Source organism: Hyperolius riggenbachi, chromosome 4 (assembly GCF_040937935.1).
Source record: "Hyperolius riggenbachi isolate aHypRig1 chromosome 4, aHypRig1.pri, whole genome shotgun sequence".
NCBI lineage: Eukaryota > Metazoa > Chordata > Amphibia > Anura > Hyperoliidae > Hyperolius > Hyperolius riggenbachi.
The window spans coordinates 488,202,662-488,222,769 of record NC_090649.1 but is presented as its reverse complement, the minus strand read 5'-3'; the positions used below and the strand labels follow the sequence as shown (position 1 = coordinate 488,222,769).

Sequence of the window (20,108 nt, the reverse complement as noted above, 5' to 3'; positions counted from 1 at the left end):
GGATGTTTTTGCCATAGCCCACCTGAAATTAGCTCAATTCCAGAAATGTTGCTGTAAATTTAGATCCTGAGCCCTGTTAAGAGTCAGGGGACGGTTTAACAACCTCTGTAAGGCGCTGTATCGGATAAATAAATAAAATGGCTTGAAGCACGGCCTGTGTTGGAATCGTACAAATAGCCGTATTATGTAGATAACAATATTTCTTCGGATGAAAGAGTGTTATTCTCTCTTCCATATTCACCGTGTTCACATGGCTTTATTCAGACGCTGCAGCTGAAGCGAGAAGGGTCACCGCACATGGCATACATTCGTGTCGGCCGCGCAGATGCAATGCACTGAAAAGATAGCATTGCCTCTAATGGTGTACATTTTTTATCGCCATGGCAACTGCCGAATGCCTAACCCGCCACACTTGACCTAATGCTCCGCTTTCTGAAGTGCAGGGAAACGGTCTGAAGGTCAGCCCAAACAACGGTTTCAATGAAACGCCAGATTCAATCATCTTTTAATAACTTTTTTCGCAGACACAACAAAAGACAAAGAGCTGAACCTTTTTTTTTTTTCTTTTTCTGTGGAAATTAGTGTTGAAAATGTTTAACCTATTAACAGCATTATGGCAATTACAGGTCGCCCCCCCCTGGGCTTGTCGCTGAGCAAGGAGGGGCTTAATACAATTCATGCACTTCATAAAAACGAAATACGCCCTCCAACGAGAAAACAGAGGGAAGCTGGTGATTATGAGGTGTAATTGTCCGGATAAATATTGACCATGGGAAGAGTTAGAGGGGGTTTCCTGTCACAATGTAATTTGCCCAGTGTGATGGGCCCTCAGTGCGGCAGCCCCCCTTACAATTGTCGTATTGGCAACGCTGGCCTCGGTGTCACTGCTGCCTACTGGACACCTGTCCTTCACAGAACAGGGAGGCGACCATTACTCATCTCCCTCTGAAAATGTTAGGTCCTGATGGAAATTATCAGCTAAGGGACGACTGTAGTGAGAAGAATATGGAGGCTGCCATATGTATTTCCTTCTAAACAATATCAGTTGCCTGTCAGTCCTCCTGGTCTGTTTGGCTGCAGTAGTGTTTGAATCACACCTGAAACAAGCATGCAGCTAATCTTATCAGATCTGACAATAATGTCAGAAACACCTGATCTGCTGCATGCTTGTTCAGGGGCTATGGCTAAAATTATTAGAGGCAGAGGATCAGCAGGACAGCCAGGCAACTGGTATTGCTTAAACGGAAATAAATATGGCAGTTCCCACATCCCTCTCACTACAGTTGTCCTTTAAGGTGGCTACTAATGGTCCAATTTCTAGCAAAAAATCTTTCGAGCGATCACATAATTCTGATTGGATGTAATTGGATTGGTTGTAAATAATCTCCGTTGATGGGCACAATCGATAACGAATGATTATATAAACATTTGTCGGATTTTTGTTGCACCAATATGTGGATTTTCTTGTTGTTTGTGATAGATAGGAAACAAAGATTGGTTCATTAGTGGTGTAGTGAACGATGTATTACGATATTTCTCTTCAAATTAGAATTATCTGATCGTTTAAGGGATTTTTTTCTAGAAATTGGATCGTTAGTGGCCACCTTTACACAGTGATAACATCTTCTGTGGTGCTATAGAATTAGATCCACTCTCGAGGCAGATACCATATACAGTATACTCGAGTATAAGCCGAGTTTTTGAGACCAAAAAAGTGGTCCCAAAGTGGGGGTCTCGGCTTATACTCGAGTCGCTACTTTTGCTGACACCCCCCCTCCCATGTTGGTGCGTGTCCCTCGGCATGAGCATGAGCAGACTGCTCTTTGTTGTCGCTGCTGTTAGATGGCCGTGCGCTGCTTCCCTCACCAGATCGGAGTACTATGCGGTAGTTCTACAGACCTTAGTGTTTCCCCCGCCCCCCTCAAATGCAGCGTGCTTTTACCAGTCTGCACTGCTGTTAAATGTTCACCTGCAGTCGTCCATCCGTGCAGAGGCATGTCTTCACAGGTGCCCGTTGGCAACAGCAGAACTACATGTTACTTCATGTACCAGTCTGATGATTGTACGTGTTCACAGGCGCCATAGCAACGGTTGCTATGATGCCCTCTAATGGCGCCTGTGAACAAGTGCAATCATCGCAGCGCTCTGCTGTTGCCGGAGGGAATCCGCCGGGGGGAACACGGATGAACCTGTGAAGACGTGCATCTGCACGGACGGATGACTGGAGGAGAATGCGGTACAGACTGGTAAATATAAGTGCCCACAGCGCTGTGCTTTTCACGGGGACACTCAGAGGGGCCGGTAGGGGGACACGGAGGTCTGTAAAACTACCACATACCACTCTGGTCTGGTGAAGGGGCCGGCGCACGGACATCTAATGGCGGTGCACAGCACAGAGCAGGCAGCTCATGCTGGGGGACATTAAGTAAATGCAAACACCACATAGCTATCTTCTTGTGACGGGGGACAATTGGAGGAGGATACAGGTGTGTGTATGGTAACTACTGCCTTCTTAAAGGGGAACTTCAGCCTAAACAAACATACTGTCAGCAAGTTACATTAGTTATGTTAATTAGAATAGATAGGTAATATAATCTCTTACCCACCCTGTTTTAAAAGAACAGGCAAATGTTTGTGATTCATGGGGGCTGCCATCTTTGTCATGGGGGAAGCCATCTTTTTGGTTGAAAGGAGGTGACAAGGAGCAGGAGACACAGTTCCAACTGTCCTGTGTCCTGATTACTCCTCCCAGCTGCACACGCTAGGCTTCAAATGTCAAATTCAAAATGTAAAAAAAAAAGAAATTGCACCAAAACAGCAGAATGAGAACAACAAAATCGGAAATCCCATCATGCTTTGCACAGCATCAGGGAAAAAAGCCCGGGCAGTTTTCTTCTGTGCAGCTAAAAATGAGGCTTGGATAAGAGAAACAAAATTCTGATGCTGTGAAACTGTTAAAGAAACACAAAGCCTTTTCAGTGCTGCCGAGTTGATTTTTAGTCCGGAGGTTCACTTTAATTTGCATGGTCTAGCAGGGGTGGAAGGGGGTTGCACATGGCAATCTGATGCTGACAAATGGCTCATGCATGCTGCACAGGACATTCATTAGCAATTAGGCCATCAGAAGAGGCTTGGTACACTGGACAGCTTTGACCCATCTCTTCAGAGGATTTTTGCCATTTACTAAGTGTGCTTCCTGACCTTGTGTACCTCCAGGAATTACTGTGGCAAAATCTGCACAATATTGGCAAACAACCATCAAAAGCACAAGGGGGGGGGGCATATACCCTCGGTTTATAGTCGAGTCAATCATTTTTTCCATATTTTTTTAGGCAAAAGTTGGGGGGTCGGCTTATACTCGTGTCGGCTTATACTCGAGTATATACGGCATGTTAAAATGCCGTATTGTCAAGTGCATTGTCTCAGCATGAGAAATATTGGCCAATCAGAGAGGAACAGAGGTGTGGGAGGGGAAAAAAAGAGGGACAGAGGCTTCAGCCAATCAGGTTACATTAGTTATTGCTTAGGAAAGAAAAAAAAGCAAACCCAGCATGCCCTGCAACTTCCTTTGTGTGGCAGATGTACCAAATAAGAGACACTGACACTGGGGAATGATGTTTTATGGACAAGATAAGAAGATAAGTAAGAGTGATTTTTAACTTTTGGAATGCCTGGTTAGCATCCTTATTTCTTGTTTACCAGATAAAAATTAAGAAATGATATTTGATTTTATGCCCGACAGTTACACTTTAGGGGAATTCAAGGCAGCTCTTTCTCTGGATGTGAGGTCTGAAGGCGCTCTGGAGGCCCTGTCTATTTTCAAGAGTTCCTTCTCAATCTGATCCTGGAAAACATCAACAGCCTTGGTTCTTGCCTGGAGGGGGAAGAAATCTGGATTCCTAACACATATACGGTAGGTTTAACATCTTTGACAGTAACCCCGTCATGGCTAGCTAAAGAAAGCTGATGCAAAAGTAGGACCAAATATTCATCCTGTAAAGGAAGGACACTGCGCAAACCTGTGTCTCGATCCTCCCGGGGTAGCTCCTCCGCCACATCCTCCAAATCATCGCTATCAGCAAAATGTTTTTTAACTATAAGATTTCTAATGAACTTATTCACATCCAATAAAGTTTTGAAAATATCAAAATGGGAGGATGGTGAGAAGGAGAGAGCCCTGGACAAGAGGGAAACCTGGTCCGCAGTCAAAGTGGCATTGGAGAGGTTGACAACATTAAATGGAGACGCTCTACAGCAGGGGTCTCAAACTCAATTTACCTGGGGGGCCACAGGAGGCAAAGTCAGGATGAGGCTGGGCCGCATAAGGAATTTCACAATCGCGGCGCATTGCCACCTCTGCCCGCCCCTCTCACTCTTCCTTCACAGAGAGGGGCGGGGAGAGGCGGCGATCCGTGCGGCGATTGACGTCAGGAGGGGCAGAGCTGAAGCTGAAAGCTCTGCTCCTTCCAGGAAATGCCGGCGGATTGCCCCCCCTACCCCCCCCCCGGGCGATTTGGGGGCTTTGCAGCCCTCGTTTAGCAGCGGGGATGCGGCGGATTACTTGAGAGCACTGAAGCGAACTATAAGGAAGCTTTTGCTGGCGAGGGCCACAAAATATTGTATCGAGGGCCGCAAATGGCCCGCGGGCCGCGAGTTTGAGACCCCTGCTCTACAGCTTACACGCCTGCTGCTAGCTGCTTCTCTGCGTCTTCTGCTGATCGGGATGAGGGAAGACTTATTGGCAGAGGGTTGGCACCGCCCCAGTCCCATACCCACAAACCTCTGGTAAGTGGCGACTAAGGGGTTAATGATCCCCAATGTAACTTATTGTGTTCTGCTTGTAGGTAATTACCTTAGACAGACGCTGTATTCTGGGCAGAACCTGCTGGTGTACCGCAGCCAGGTATGCTGGCTGTCCTCCACCTCTTCCTCCTTTCTAAGAGCCGCAACAGAGAAGAGCTGGAAGGAATTAAATCTTCTCACCGACACTTTCTGCAAGTTTTCATTATCTAGGCATCTTTTTTTCCTCAGTGCCTAGAAAAGAATAGAAGATAAAGCAACAGTAAGTATCAGAACAAAGAAATCTATTTTGTTTTATTTTTATTTTTTTTTAAAGGTTCTTTGTTTTATACCATAAACTATCAACCATCATAAAACGTATAATAAAATGTAACATGTCTCACTGGCCTACATCTCCAACATATCGAGGAAGTGGCGGGGAACATTAGATTCAATCTGTCCTATCTAGAAAAGGGCCCCTCTCCAGTTTCAGACAGGCACAGCAGAGGCTGTCTTATGCTGTGCCTGTCTGAAACTGGAGAGGGGTCCTTCAGCCGCTATGATGTCTCTGCATCTCTTCAGGAAAGCAGATGATAGTTTTACTACCGTGATCGGGAACTGAATACGCCATTGGGATGGTCCAACGACTATTAGCTCAAGGAGAGGGGAGTCTTTTTCTCTCATCAAAAGGATGATTCTTTGTTCCCCCACAGAAGGTGATTAAGCATCCCAGGAGTCCGTTGGTAACAGAGTCTCATGCAGAATGTCATGTTAACAGCAGCAATTTAATTTTTTTTACTATTAACCCTTACTCTTCCTACTACTTTCTGTTTCTTAGGTATCCATAATTCTTAGTTTCATTTTTTATATATTTTGCACTAGTGTTTCCTTTAGGCCCATTTCACACCAGGACGTTTTCATTCTGTTGCTGCGTTAACCATTTCTTAGCAATGAAAACCCATAGGGCACTTCACACCTACCGCAGTGCGATGCGCAGGAAGTACCAGATTTGACGCGACAACAACAGCGCATTATCGGTGACCACCCACGTCGATCAAAAGTTACTTCATATAACTCATGTTTCGCGACGCACGGAATCGTATTTTGCCCATACACTTCCGCGCACTCCTGATTTCCACCACAGGAAGTGGGCGCTTGCGCACCTCACTTTTAGTTTGTCTTGCAGCCAGATTAGGGATTACCGCGCATCGCCGGCAGAAATCTCTAACACAACGTTGTGGTGCAATGTGATCATCTGATCGCACCGCACCTGCAACGCTGGTTTCTAGTGTGAAACCGGCCTCAAGATTATTATTATTTATTGTATTTATAAAGCGCCAACATATTACGCAGCGCTGGACATTAATTTAGGTTACAGACAATATTTAGGGATGACAAATAGCAATATGACAATGCAGGAATACAAGAAAGACCAGATCACACAGCCCAAAGGCTTACAATCTAGAGGGAGAGGTAGGGACATGAGAGGTAGGGGGACCAGAGTTCAGCTGTGGGTTTAGAGCAATTGTGCCAGAGTGAAAAGGTGAGTTTTGAGGGCCTTCTTGAAGGTGTTGAAGGAGGGGGCTGCTCTAATGGGTGGAGGTAGGGTGTTCCATAGTGTTGGAGCGGCTCTTGAGAAGTCCTGGAGGCGTGCATGGGACTGGGTGATGCGGGGGACGGTCAGGCGAAGTTCATTGGAGGAGCGGAGTGAGCGGCTTGGTGTGTACCTCTGATTAAGATCAGACATGTAGGTTGGACAGGTTTTGTGGATGGATTTGTAGGTCAGACACAATGGGCTTGATTCACAAAGCGGTGCAAACTGTTTGCACGCCAGTGAAAAGCCCTTTATCACGCCTAAACTCAGTTTAGGCGTGATAAGAAGAAACTTGCACGAAATTCCCGTGCGCAAAGTTTTGCGCGCACAGCGCACAGCGTGATGCGCGCGATGCGGCCATTAAACCCTATGGGCGCTGCGCGCGGAATTGCACAAAACTTTGTGCGCGGGACTTTGCGCGCGATAAATAGCACAAAGCGGTGCTAACTCAGCGGTACAAAGGTTATCACGCCTAAAGTCTTTTAGGCGTGATAACTGAGTTATCACCGCTTTGTGAATCAGGCCCAGTATCTTGAATCTGATTCTGGACTGGATAGGAAGCCAGTGGAGGGATTCACGGCGGGGAGCTGCCCTGGTGGAGGGATGGGAGGAGTGGATAATTCTGGCTGCCGCATTCATGATGGACTGCAGTGGGGCTGTTCGGGTCATAGGGAGACCAGACAGCAGGGCATTGCAGTAGTCAAGGCGGGAAATTATGAGGGCATGGATGAGGAGTTTGGTGGTGGGAGAGGTCAGGAAAGGGCGAATCTTACAGATGTTACGAAGGTGGAAGTTGCAGGACTTTGTGAGGTTTTGGATGTGGGAAGTGAAGGAGAGTGCGGAGTCCAGGGTGACACCCAGACAGCGGGCTTGAGAGGTAGGGGGTGAATGGTAATGTGGTTAACAGTGACCTGCACATCTGGGAGGTCCAGGGATGACCGGGGTGAGAAGATCATAAATTCCGTTTTGTCTAGATTTAGTTTCAGGAAACTAGCGGACATCCAGGAGGAGATGGCTGATAGGCAGGAAGAGACCTTGTCCATGGTAGTGGTGGATATGTCAGGGGTGTGGAGGTAGATTTGGGTGTCATCTGCATACAGACGATAGTTAAAACCCATGGAGGAGATAACCTTGCCAATGGAGGATGTGTATAAGATGTAAGATTGCCATTCCTAAATCAATATGCTGAGTGTTTTTGCGTCTTGTAGTTTTTCCTTAACCAGTTCAAGACTACAGGCTTACACCCCCCTAGTGACCAGGCTATTCAGCACTCTTCAACTTTAATAGCTCGTTACAGAGCCATACTACTCAGCACACAAGTGATAATTACACACACGCACGCACGCACGCACGCACACACACACACACACACACACACACACACCACACCCCTGGTGGGCTCTGATTCCTGCCGGCACGTTTGTTTGTTTATTTTATTTCTTTGTGTTTTTTAAAATACTGTATATTCTGGCGTATAAGACTACTTTTTAACCCTTGAAAATCTTCTGAAAAGTCAGGGGTTGTCTTATGCGCCAGGTGTCATTGATGCCGGGTGATACGCCCTGTCCTGTTACCGCCTCTCAGATCTGCTTAGGACTGTAGTGAAGCGGCGCAGGCGCACATGTGCGAGATCTGAGAGGCAGAGAAGGAGGTAAATAGGATACAAGGGCGGGCCAGATGGGTGAAAGAGGCGTGTTTTATGGGCACAGCGCCATTTATTCTTCTATACCGCTCTGATAAACAGGGAGACAAGGAGAGCTGACCAATCCACTTAGGGAGAGGGAGAGTTGACCAATCCAACCAGTCAATCCCCTGTATACTGTTATATACTGGGTACCACATACAATACAGCACCAGTATCTGTTCATACATAGCACCAGTATATGATTTATTTTAAAGTTTTATTTGGTGTGCGTTGGAAGAGGGGTAGTCTTATACGGCGAGTATATCCCAAACTCTATATTTTACCTGGAAAAGTTTTATTTATTTTTGTTATTCCACTCCCTCTCCCCACCAGCCAATCAGGGCGATCCTCTCTCAAAAGCATCAACCAACGAGAAGGGATCACGAAGGGAGCCTCACCAGGGGACAGCCGAGTGACAGGGCTGTCCCCAGTACAGCGCTGCCGTAGATCGCATCGCTGTACAGTGTAAACAGACGGCGGTTTCGCTGTCTAACAGTCTCCTAGCGGCGATCGCTGCTGGAAGTCACTCAAGCAGGGATGGGCGCGCATCGGCGAGGGCGATCCCTTGTAAAAACCCGCCCCAGGACTTGACGCCTTTCGGCGTTAGGCGGTCCTGAGGCTGCCACCTTCCCGATGCCTATCGGCGTTAGGAGGTCACGAAGGGGTTAAACATTGGCTTGGCATAAGAACTGTCCACCTACTCTTCATATAAGCAAGAGGCAGACTTCAAGCCTCCTACGCCTAGAAAAAAAAATATCATAAGTGTTTTATGTGGAGGAGCAGCCAATCCATATTAGTGAAACCTTTCTATGTTACCAAATAGAGCAGCCCTGCATTCAGCTCATAGAAGCAGATCTGTAAGACACAATAACTATATTATACAGTAATACATCCACTTACTGCTTCTTTATCTAATGCAGCTTGAGATCAACAGGGCCAATTCTGCACCTTACATTTACAAGGGAATGATCACCGAGCTTTCTTCCATGAAGCACGGCAGACCGTACAATGAGAGAGTACATTAAGAAGCCATTATGACATGATTCGCTATTGACTCTGAGCTTTGTGAGCAAATGTGCTCCATAATAGTCTAGAGGCAGAGCCAGACAATGCCAATGGCTAATATGTGCAGGCTACGTGCGGGAGAGCACAGGCTATTCACCCCCGCCATAGAGGATGGAGGGGAACCAAGACTCCATTATGGATGGGAAAATGCTGTTCTTATTCAAGGCTTTTAAACAGAAAAATAAGGTCTGGGCTCAGTATTAGGGTTAAAGCAGTTCATTGTCTGCCTCCCACCCTGGATATTCCATAACACAGAGGAACTAAGCGATAAAAGCAAGATTGGAAAGGTGGGAGATAAATTTGAAGCCCAACTCGAAATAAATGAGAATGTGGACAGTGTGAGAAGCTATTTGGATCTATTCTGGGTCTTTAACCTTCCTGGCGGTAAGCCCGAGCTCAGCTCGGGCTATGCCGCGCAGGAGGATTTCTCAGGCCCTGCTGGGCCGATTTGCACTAGCAAAGTGCTAGCTGCGTGTTGCAAAAAAAGACGGGGGTGACCTGGAAGTTATGACATAGCCAAGATGGCAGCCGCGATTTTTAAATTGAACGAAAACTATTTGGTGTAGAACATCAAATGAAAGAGGAAAGCACATGCTACAGAAAAGTATGCATCTTTAAAAGGACACCCGAAGCGAAAATAAACGAATGAAATAAACAATTGTATTTATCTTCCTTCACCTAAAAATGACTTTTTAGGATATTCCACAGTTTTTATTTTATGTTTAAATCTACTTTTTAAGTTTTAACTGTTTTATTGTTTTTGCTTAATGACACATTCATTGAAGTACGACAGAGCTAAAATCTATGAACTATTGACCCTTTTTATGTCTTTCCTGCTCTCAGAAGCCATTTTCTGCTAGAAAAGTGCTTTATAGTTGGAATTTCTTATCAGTGAAGGTCACACTGTAGTCACTTCCTGTCTGAGTCAGGACTTACTGACTGAGTCAGTATGTGGCTGGATGGTGTAATGGTTAAGGGCTCTGTCTCTGACACAGGAGACCTGGGTTCGAATCTCGGCTCTGCCTGTTCAGTAAGCCAGCACTTATTCAGTAGGAGACCTTTGGCAAGTCTCCCTAACACTGCTACTGCCTATAGAGCGCGTCCTAGTGGCTGCAGCTCTGGCGCTTTGAGTCCGCCAGGAGAAAAGCGCAATATAAATGTTATTTGTCTTTTGTCTTGAGTCAGCCACTTACATACCTGATATTTAACTTTTTCAGAAAAACAAAGAAAAAAAGGAACACAGCATAGTTATTTTTGTGCTAGGCACTGTACATACCCATGTCTATCTCATCATGTCACATGTCACTTTGGGTATCCTTTAAAGGGATACTGTAGGGAGTCGGGGGAAAATGAGTTGAACTTAACCGGGGCTTCTAATGGTCCCCCACAGGCGTCCTGTGCCCGCGCAGCCACTCCCCAATGCTCCGGCCCCGCCTCCGGTTCACTTATGGAATTTCAGACTTTAAAGTCTGAAAACCACTGTGCCTGCGTTGCTGTGTCCTCGATCCCGCTGATGTCACCAGGAGAGTACTGTGCGGGCCCAGTATGGTCTGTGCCTGCGCAGTACGCTCCTGGTGACATCAGCGGGATTGAGGACATGGCAACGCAGGCGCAGTGGTTTTCAGACTTTAAAGTCTGAAATTCCAAAAGTGAACCGGAGGCGGGGCCGGAGCATCGGTGAGTGGCTGCGCAGGCAAAGGATGTCTGCGGGGGACCGTTAGAAGCCCTGGATAAGTTCAACTCATTTTCCCCCGACCCCTCTACAGTATCCCTTTAAGTACTTTGCAGTACTGGTTGGAGTCTTATGGGGCCCGTACACCTAACGATTTCCCGACGAAATACTGCCGTTTCGATCACAGTGATCGAAATGGCCGTGAAATCGCCGCGCACACCGCTGACAGAATGATGGATTTCCGTCCGAAATCCATCATTCCCGTCGACTCCCGTCGATCCATCCGTGCGGAAGATTTTTCTCGGGTGGAGAGCGGGTCGGGAGTGCGTCGATAGCGGCGTTCGAATGCCCGACGACCGACGCAACACAGCGGATATACATTACCTGCTCCGCCGGCGCGAGTCCCCGCTGTCACCTCCCGGCTGGCATCTTCTCCCATCACCTTCCGCATCACGGCATCCATGTATAACTTCCTGTGTCACTGCAGTGACAGCGGAAGTACAGATAGAGGGCGCTCTATTTGAACTTCCGCTGTCACTGGAGTGACAGAAAGTTATACGCGGATGCGGATGGGAGAAGATGCCGGGACCAGGCGGAGAAGAAGACAGCGGGGACCAGGGGACTCGTGCCGGCCGGATCATGAAATGTATGAGGGGGGGGGGGGGGGGGGGCGGCAGTTCCACAGATTGTGATCGGTTTCAGGCTGTAAGGCGGCCATACGATCCCTCTCTGATCAGATTCGATCAGAGAGGGATCTATCTTTTGGTCGAATCTGATGGCAAATCGACCAGTGTATGGCCACCTTTAAAGGTATGCCCATGATAGGTGCTCGGAGTCCCTTTAAATGTTAGGTTGTTGTTGCTTATCTTATATGAGTTCAGGTCGGCTTTAAAAATTGCATCCTGTTTTTTATCATCCTACAAGTTCCAAAAGCTATTCTAATGTGTTCTGGCTTACTGCAGCACTTTCTGCTATCACAGCCTCTGTAATAAATCAACTTATCTCTCTCTTGTCAGACTTGTCAGCCTGTGTCTGGAAGGCTGCCAAGTTCTTCAGTGTTGTGGTTCTGCTATGAACTCCCCCCTCCAGGCCCCTCTATGCACACTGCCTGTGTGTTATTTAGATTAGAGCAGCTTCTCTCTTCTCTCTTATCTTTTACAAGCTGGATAAATCTTCCTCTGAGCTGGCTGGGCTTTCACATACTGAGTAATTACAGACAAGGGCAAAGCTGTTTGCAGGAAGAAAAGAGCAGCCTGAAACTTCAGTGCATGAGAACTGCAGGGGGAAAGAAACACACAAGTGATCTCTTGAGATTCAAAAGGAAGGTTGTATACAGCCTGCTTGTGTATGGATGTATTTTCTATACATACTGTACATCAACCTACTTCCTGTTTTGGTGGCCATTTTGTTTGTTTATAAACAAACTTTTTAAAACTGTTTTTAACCACTTTTAATGCGGCGAGGAGCGGCGAAATTGTGTCAGAGGGTAATAGGAGATGTCCCCTAACGCACTGGTATGTTTACTTTTGTGCGATTTTAACAATACAGATTCTCTTTAAGAAGCCATAATATTAATTATATTTACTCATGCGGTGACAGAGTCAAGTCTAGACGAAAATGCATTGTGTGCACTTCTGATCCCCATTACTCTTCCCTGCAAATGACTTCTTCTGTATAGCTTCGTTATGTATCTTTGTTAGAACTTACCTGCTGCTACCATTACGTATGATAACAGGACAGGTTCTGATCCAAATCTTTTATCATTATTTTAGCCCGTTTTATAAGTACTATTAATAGGATTGCTCCATGGAGAGGCGTAAATGTCACCATCACTAAATCATTTCAATCCTCCGAGGAGCTTGGACTTTCATAACTGTCTTTTATAACAGTTATTTCTGCTGTTCAATATGTAAGTTATATAACTCCAATTAGCTTCATACACACGTTGCACGATGGTGTTCTTTCTTTTCAGGAAAGGAGAGAATTTTCTAATACAAATCTAATTCGGACCTGAACTTCCTCTCTGCTGTTAAAGATAAGCAACAGCATAATAACCTTTAAAGAGACACTGAAGCGAAAATCGTAACATTTAAAACACATACAAATAAGAAGTACATTTCTTTCAGAGTAGAATGAGCCATAAATGACTTCTCTCCTATGTTGCTGTCACTTACAGTAGGTAGTGGAAATCTGACATTACCGACAGGTTTTGGGCTAGTCCATCTCTCCATAGGCATAGGGGATTCTCAGAATGACATTTATTCTTTATAAAGACATTACCTGAAAAAAGATTTATACAAAGATGCTGGCCAGCCTCCCTGCACGCTGTACATTTTTTGGGCAGTAGGATAGAGCAACTGCCATTCACTAAGTGCTTTTAAAAATAAAAAAAAACCTGAGAACCACCCCAATGAGAAGATGGGCTAGTCCAAAATCTGTCGGTAATGTCAGATTTCTACTACTTACTGTAAGTAACAGGAAATAGGAGAAAAGTAATTTATGGCTCATTTTACTCTGGAAGAAATGTACTTCTTATTTTTGTATGTTTACATGTATTTTAAATTTTGAGATTTTCGTGACAGAGGTCTTTTAACCACTTCACCACTGAGGGGTTTTACCCCTTGAACACCAGAGCAATTTTCACCTTTCAGCGCTCCTTCCATTCATTCGTCTATAACTTTATTATTACTTATCGCAATGAAATGAACTATATCTTGTTTTTTTCGCCACCAATTAGGCTTTCTTTAGGTGGGACATTATGTCAAGAATTATTTTATTCTAAATGTGTTTTAATGGGAAAATAGGAATAAATGTGGGAAAAAAATCATTATGTTTCCATTTTCGGCCATTATAGTTTTTAAACAATGCATGCTACTGTAATTAAAATCCATGAAATGTATTTGCCCATTTGTCCCGGCTATTACACCATTTAAACTATGTCCCTATCACAATGTTTGGCGCCAATATTTTATTTGGAAATAAAGGTGCCTTTTTTTTCAGTTTTGCGTCCATCGCTAATTACAAGCCCATAGTTTATAAAGTAACAGTGTTGTACCCACTTGACATAAATATTTAAAGCGTTCAGTCAATAAGTTAACTATTTATGTATTTTTTTTTAATTGTAATTTTTTTCTTTTTATTACAAAATATAAATAAATTGGGGAGTGTGGGAGGCAATGAGTTAATTTATAGTGTAAAAGTATGTATTTGTATATGAAAAATGTTTTGGATGTACTTTTACTATTTGGCCACAAGATGGCCACAGTAATTTTTTGTTCATGCGACCTGTAATCGTCAGAAGTACGCTTACAGGACGTTCGAGGCTGGGAAACTTTTTTATTTTTCACAATGATCGCGCTGCTTCTCATAGAAGCAGCCGATCATTGCTGGGGGGCTGAGATCAACGAACGGGAACGTTTTTTTCCCGTTCATTGATCTCCGGGCGAGCGGCCGGCAGCGTGCACGGGAGCGCAGACAGCGGCGGTAGGTGTGTATAGCTACGCTCCTGGTGGGCAAAGAGTGTAAAAAGGAGCGTAGATATACGCACCACTGGTGGTAAAGTGGTTAAAACCTGAACTGAAAACATATGCACATCATACTTACTTCCCATGTAGTCTACTCCTCCATCTCTTTCTCCTCTCCTGCATTCTGTTTTTCCACTGTGATCAATGGAATTCTCTATCCTCCATTTTTAAAAATGGCCTTTACCCCATAACAGCTTACTGGTCAGCACACTGTTAAACTGTATTATAACCCACTTGAGCCATAGGGAAGCATGGACATTACCTTGCACATCAGTTGTCCTTTCAGTTATAACTGACAGCAACTGATATATTTCAGTTCTGACAAAATCTTGTCAGAACTGGAATGAATTGTTATTAGAAGAAAATGGTGAGCTTGGTGAGAGGAACTGACAGCGAGGTAAGCATGTAATATTCATTTGCAGGTAAAGCAAGTGTTTATTTTAAATAATTTGACTCAGTTCAGGTTCCCGTTAAAGAAAAACAATTGTTATAGTTGATACAAATCCTGCAATAAATCTGTAGTGTGTCTACTTCTTGCTTTCATGGAAGCAGACATAAGGTCAACATCCTGTGTTTACAAATTAGCTGCTAAGCTGAGGCAGCCAGCTGACTCAGCTGAGAGATCAAATTACAGTTGTGATTAGCCACAGATGAGGGGGAATTAGACAGGCTAAACTATCTAAATGCATACAGGGTTCCTATTTCTATGTTTTCCTTCTGTTCTGTGCAAGAGTTCAGGTCCATTTTATTGGGTGTGAAAGACGCTGTGTAAGGAAGATGACAGAGGAATGGCTGCATATTGATAAGTTCTGAGCACTCCCTAGAATTCCACTGCTTGAAATGGCTGCTGTGGATAATTTTCAAGTGGCAGTGTAGTAAAGGTGGCCGTATTCTGGACTATTGACAATTTCTTTCATCGATATGCAAGTGATTTAATCATTTTATTGAATCTTCCAGAAAACTATGCCACAAATGATTCTCAATTGATCAATTTTTGGCCAAAATAAATTCGGACGATCGTGCCAGATGAAAGAATTCGGTTGATCGGCAGTAAGTCAGGAGCGAGTCGCTAAAGAAGTTCAATTCTGCAACATGTGGTGTAGGCAGCGAAGCTTGCACTCACCTGTACACCAACACACCTCCGCCTGTCACTTCTCTCCACTGCCATGTCTCTCTCCCGCGTACATGAAAAAAAGGCGGCTCGAAAACAGGCTGCAGAGGATCGTTAAAATGAACGATATTCAACTACAGAATTCCAATAGTAAAATATCGGAATACTATGACTAAACCTAACCCTACTCTCACACAGGACCCTCCCTCAACCTATGCCTAACACAGAACCGTGTCTCTATATTTGCCTAACCCTTAACCATCTTGGTGCTACCTAACCCTTTACCATCCCCCAGGAGGCGCCTAATCCTAATTCCCCCCCTCCCCCGATGGTGCCGAAACAGGGAAAAAGGGTGCAGGAGCTTTGCTGAAAAAAGGGCGCTGCCAGAGAAGCCCATTATAAAGGCCGTGATTCACGGTAATAAAGTGAAGCTTGCAATGAAGAATAATTATTATGCCCGCTATTTATTCAATGCTGATAATCACAGCTTTTACTATTGCCACGATGGCGGCAGCAGAGTAGTTTAGGGGGTTAAGGTTAGACACCGGGGTGGTTAGCTTTAGGCAGGGGTGGTGGTTAAGGTTAGGCACAGAGAGAGGTTGGTTAAGGTTAGGCACTGGGAGGGGTTAAAGGGGAACTGAAGAGAGAGGTATATGGAGGCTGCCATGTTTATTTCCTTTTAAAGAGAATCTGTAACATCAAAACGTCCCCTGGGGGGTACTCATCTCGGGTGGGGGAAGCCTCAGGATCCTAATGAGGCTTCCCACGCCGTCCTCCGTTCCTCAGGGGTCTTGCTGCAGCCCTCCGTACAAGATGACGTCATTATTTACCTTCCCGGCTCCTGCGCAGGCGCTCTGACGGCTGTCGGCTCCGAAGTAGGCGGAAATACCCGATCGCCGTCGGGTCTGCTCTACTGCTCAGGCGCAAGTTTCCGGCGCCTGCGCAGTAGAGCGGACCCGACTGAGATCGGGTATTTCCGTGTAGTTCGGAGCCGAAAGCAGCCACAGCGCCCCCGCTGGAGCCTGCAAAGGTAAATATTGAATTGACAGTCGGGTCTGTCGCCGGCTGTGCGGAGGGCTGCAGCGAGACCCCGTAGGACCGAGGACGGCGTGGGAAGCCTCATTAGGATCCCTAGGCTTCCCCCACCCGAGGTGAGTAACCCCCCAGGGGATGTTTTTGATGTTACAGAGTCTCTTTAAGCAATACCAGTTGCCTGGCAGCCCTGCTGATCCTCTGCCTCAAATACTATTAGCCATAGCCCCTGAACAAGCATGCAGCAGATCAGGTGTTTCAGACTTTAAAGTCAGATCTGACAAGACTAGCTGCATGCCTGTTTCTGGTGTTATTCAGATACTACTGCAGAGAAATAGACCAGCAGGGCTGACAGGCAACTGGTATTGATTAAAAGGAAATAAATATGGCAGCCTCCGTATACCTCTTACTTTATTTCCCCTTTAAAGAGAACCTGTACTGAGTAAAAATATTTAAAATAAACACACGAGGTAACTTCAAATGAACATTACATAGTTACCTTGCCATCAGTTCCTCTCAGAAGCTCGCCATTTTCTTCTGACAATAATCCCTTCCAGTTCTGACAACATTTTGTCAGATCTGAAATAGATCAGTTGCTGTCAGTAAAATATCAGTTGCTGTCAGTTATAGCTGAGAGGAAAACGGATGTACCAGGTAATGTCCATGTTTCCCTATGGCTCAAGTGGGCGATGTTACAGTTTAACTGTGTGCTGACCAGGAAGCTGTTATGGGGTAATGGCCATTTTCAAAATGGAGGACGGAAAATTCCCTTGATCACAGTGAACAAATAGGACGCGGGACAGGAGAAAGACACTGAGGAGTACACTACATGGAAGGTAAGTATGACTTGTGTATGCTTATTTTGACTTTTATTTTCAGTACAGGTTTTCTTTAAGGTTAGGAAGCACCAGGTAAAGGCCTTGGGGTTAGACAGAGATAAAGGGAGGGTTCAGTGTGAGGGCTGGTGCACACCAAGAGCGCTTCTGAGCGCTTTTTAAAACGCTTGCGCTTTGAAAAGCACTTGGCTAATGGATTTGAATGGGATTGAGCACACCAGAGCGAAGATTTTTTTTCCCAAACGCGGGTCCTGCAGCATTTTTGCTGACTTCTGAGGCAATTCAGCCTTAATGTTAAGTATAGGAAAGTGGAAGGTCGCTCTAAAAAACGCTAGATGAGAGAGAATTTCCACATGTTTTTGTTAAAGAAGCTGTTCAGCTCCAAAAATCGCTAGACATGATTAGATAGGTAGAAAAAACTAAGTTTTGTAAAAAAAAAATAATACCTTTTAATGGCTAACTGATAGAGTTAAATGATGCAAGCTTTCTGGGATCTAGTCCCCTTCTTCAGGCATATTTCCAGATGTTAGCTGAAGTAAAACACTGATGCAGGTAGATAGTAAACACGAAGATGACAGTTGTACTAGTTACTGTTTATCCGTTAGGTGTAAAAAAAAACAGTAACAGTAAACAGTAACCAGCACAACTGTCATCTTCGTGTTTACTATCTACCTGCATCAGTGTTTTACTTCAGCTAACATCTGGAAATATGCCTGAAGAAGGAGACTAGATCCCAGAAAGCTTGCATCATTTAAAGGGGCACTGAAATAAGAGGTATATGAAGGCTGCCATATTTATTTCCTTTTAATCAATACCAGTTGCCTGGTAGCCCTGCTGGTCTATTTCTCTGCAGTAGTATCTGAATAACACCAGAAACAAGCATGCAGCTAGTCTTGTCAGATCTGACTTTAAAGTCTGAAACACCTGATCTGCTGCATGCGTGTTCAGGGGCTATGGCTAATAGTATTAGGGCTCGTTCCCACTATCGCGAATCCGCATGCGTTCAACGCATGCGGATTCGCACATGTAATGTGAGTGGATGGGGCTGTTTCCACTCCTGCAGTGGCGTTGTGCGTTTTTTGTTGCGGAGAAAAAACGCACAAAAGAGGCAACGATTTCGCCTGCGTCGGGAATCCGTGCGAATCGCTGCTAATGTATTTAATAGTAAAAACGCATGCGTTTTTTACATGCGTTTTTACCCGCGATTCGCGTGCGATTTCGCACCTTTTCCAATGTTATTTTGCCCTGGCAGTGTCATGGTTAATTTCGCATGGCACCCTGCCATGCGAAATCGTGGGTAAAAACGCATGCAGAAACGCATCCGCATGCGTTTTTACAAGCGTCGGAATGCCGGCGAATCGCGTCGCAACAGTGGAAACAAGCCCTTAGAGGCAGAGGATCAGCAGGACTGCCAGGCAACTGGTATTGCTTAAAAGGAAATAAAATAAACATGGCAGCCTCCATATACCTCTCTCTTCAGTTGTCCTTTAACTCTATCAGTTAGGGCCTGTTTCCACTACATGCAGATTGGATGCAGAATGGATGCAGAAAAACTGACTCCAATGAATGCCTATGGGAAAATCTGCAGCAGAAAAATTGCATTTAGTGGAAACAGGCCCATAGGCATTCATTGGAGTCAGTTTTTCTGCATCCATTCTGCGTCCAATCTGCGTGTAGTGGAAACAGGCCCTTAGCCATTAAAAGGTATAATTTTTTACAAAATGTTGTTTTTTCTACCTATATAATTTTTTTGGCTAACACGGTACAGAAACTTTTTTGCTACTATAGACATGATTAGAAAATCGTTAGGAACATGCCTAGAAAAATCACTTCAAAAAGCGCTAAGCGTTTGAATTTTTTGGTGTGCATTGCCCCTCAGAGTAGGGAGAGGCATAACTATAGTTGCCCGAGCCCCCTGCAGAGATGTAGCCAATCATCATACCCCCTGTGCAGCCAGCCAATAGCTATTTGTGGTTTCAGTCCCCGCATGGCAATTGGCTGGCTGCAGTGAACTTTGCAAACGAACCAGAAAGCGGAGGAGATGATACCCAGGCGCAAATTGATGCGGAAGATTTCGAGGCTACGTAAATAATAAAAATAATTAACTGTTCAGGGGTAATTCTTGATTTAGTCGTCTTTTTGAAACCTCACAATAATGCACTAATGACCCCTTGTTAACTCCAAATAAAAACATTTTCCACAATCTCCCTTTCCTTGCACATGACACAACCAAGATGTTAAAGAAAACCTGTAACGAAGAAAACCTCCCCTGGGAGGTACTCACGTCAGGTGGGGAAGCCTCCGGATCCTATTGAGGCTTCCCCCGTCCTCCTTGGTTCCACGGCGGCGGCGAAAATCCTCCCGAAACAGCGGCGATGTAAATATTTACCTTCCCGGCTCCAGCGCAGGCGCAGTATCGGCTCTCCACGTGGAGATAGGCGGAAATAGCCGATCTCCGTCGGGCCACTCTACTGCGCAGGCACCTATTACTGGCTACCTATACTGGGGCACCTATACCTAACTAGCTATACTGGAGGCACCTATACCTGGCTACCTATACTGGGGCACCTATACCTAACTAGCTATACTGGAGGCACCTATACCTGGCTACCGTACAGGGAGGGGGGGAGGTAGCGGAGATCTGTTAAAACAGCTCCGGAGATTTGGGCGCAACCAGCGCCTCCAGACTGTAATAGAAATTACGGCTATAGCGGCGCTCAGGGAGTAATTTGGGCGCCATCAAAATCACAAATTACTATAAAAACACCGTAATTCAGCCGCCAGCAATAGCTGGAAGCCAAATTACATCTT

At 45.2% G+C, this 20,108-nt stretch overlaps 1 protein-coding gene across 2 annotated transcripts in view; it reads right to left on the bottom strand.

Annotated features, from left to right (window-relative positions):
* CAMKMT (calmodulin-lysine N-methyltransferase) overlaps window positions 1-20,108 on the bottom strand; it is a 594,578-nt gene that overhangs the window by 572,271 nt on the left and 2,199 nt on the right. For both annotated transcript variants that reach the window (XM_068233025.1, XM_068233024.1), the window contains exon 2: window positions 4,853-5,034. In XM_068233025.1, coding sequence (XP_068089126.1) covers window positions 4,853-5,034 — 182 coding nt within the window. The remainder of the gene's footprint in view (window positions 1-4,852; window positions 5,035-20,108) is intronic.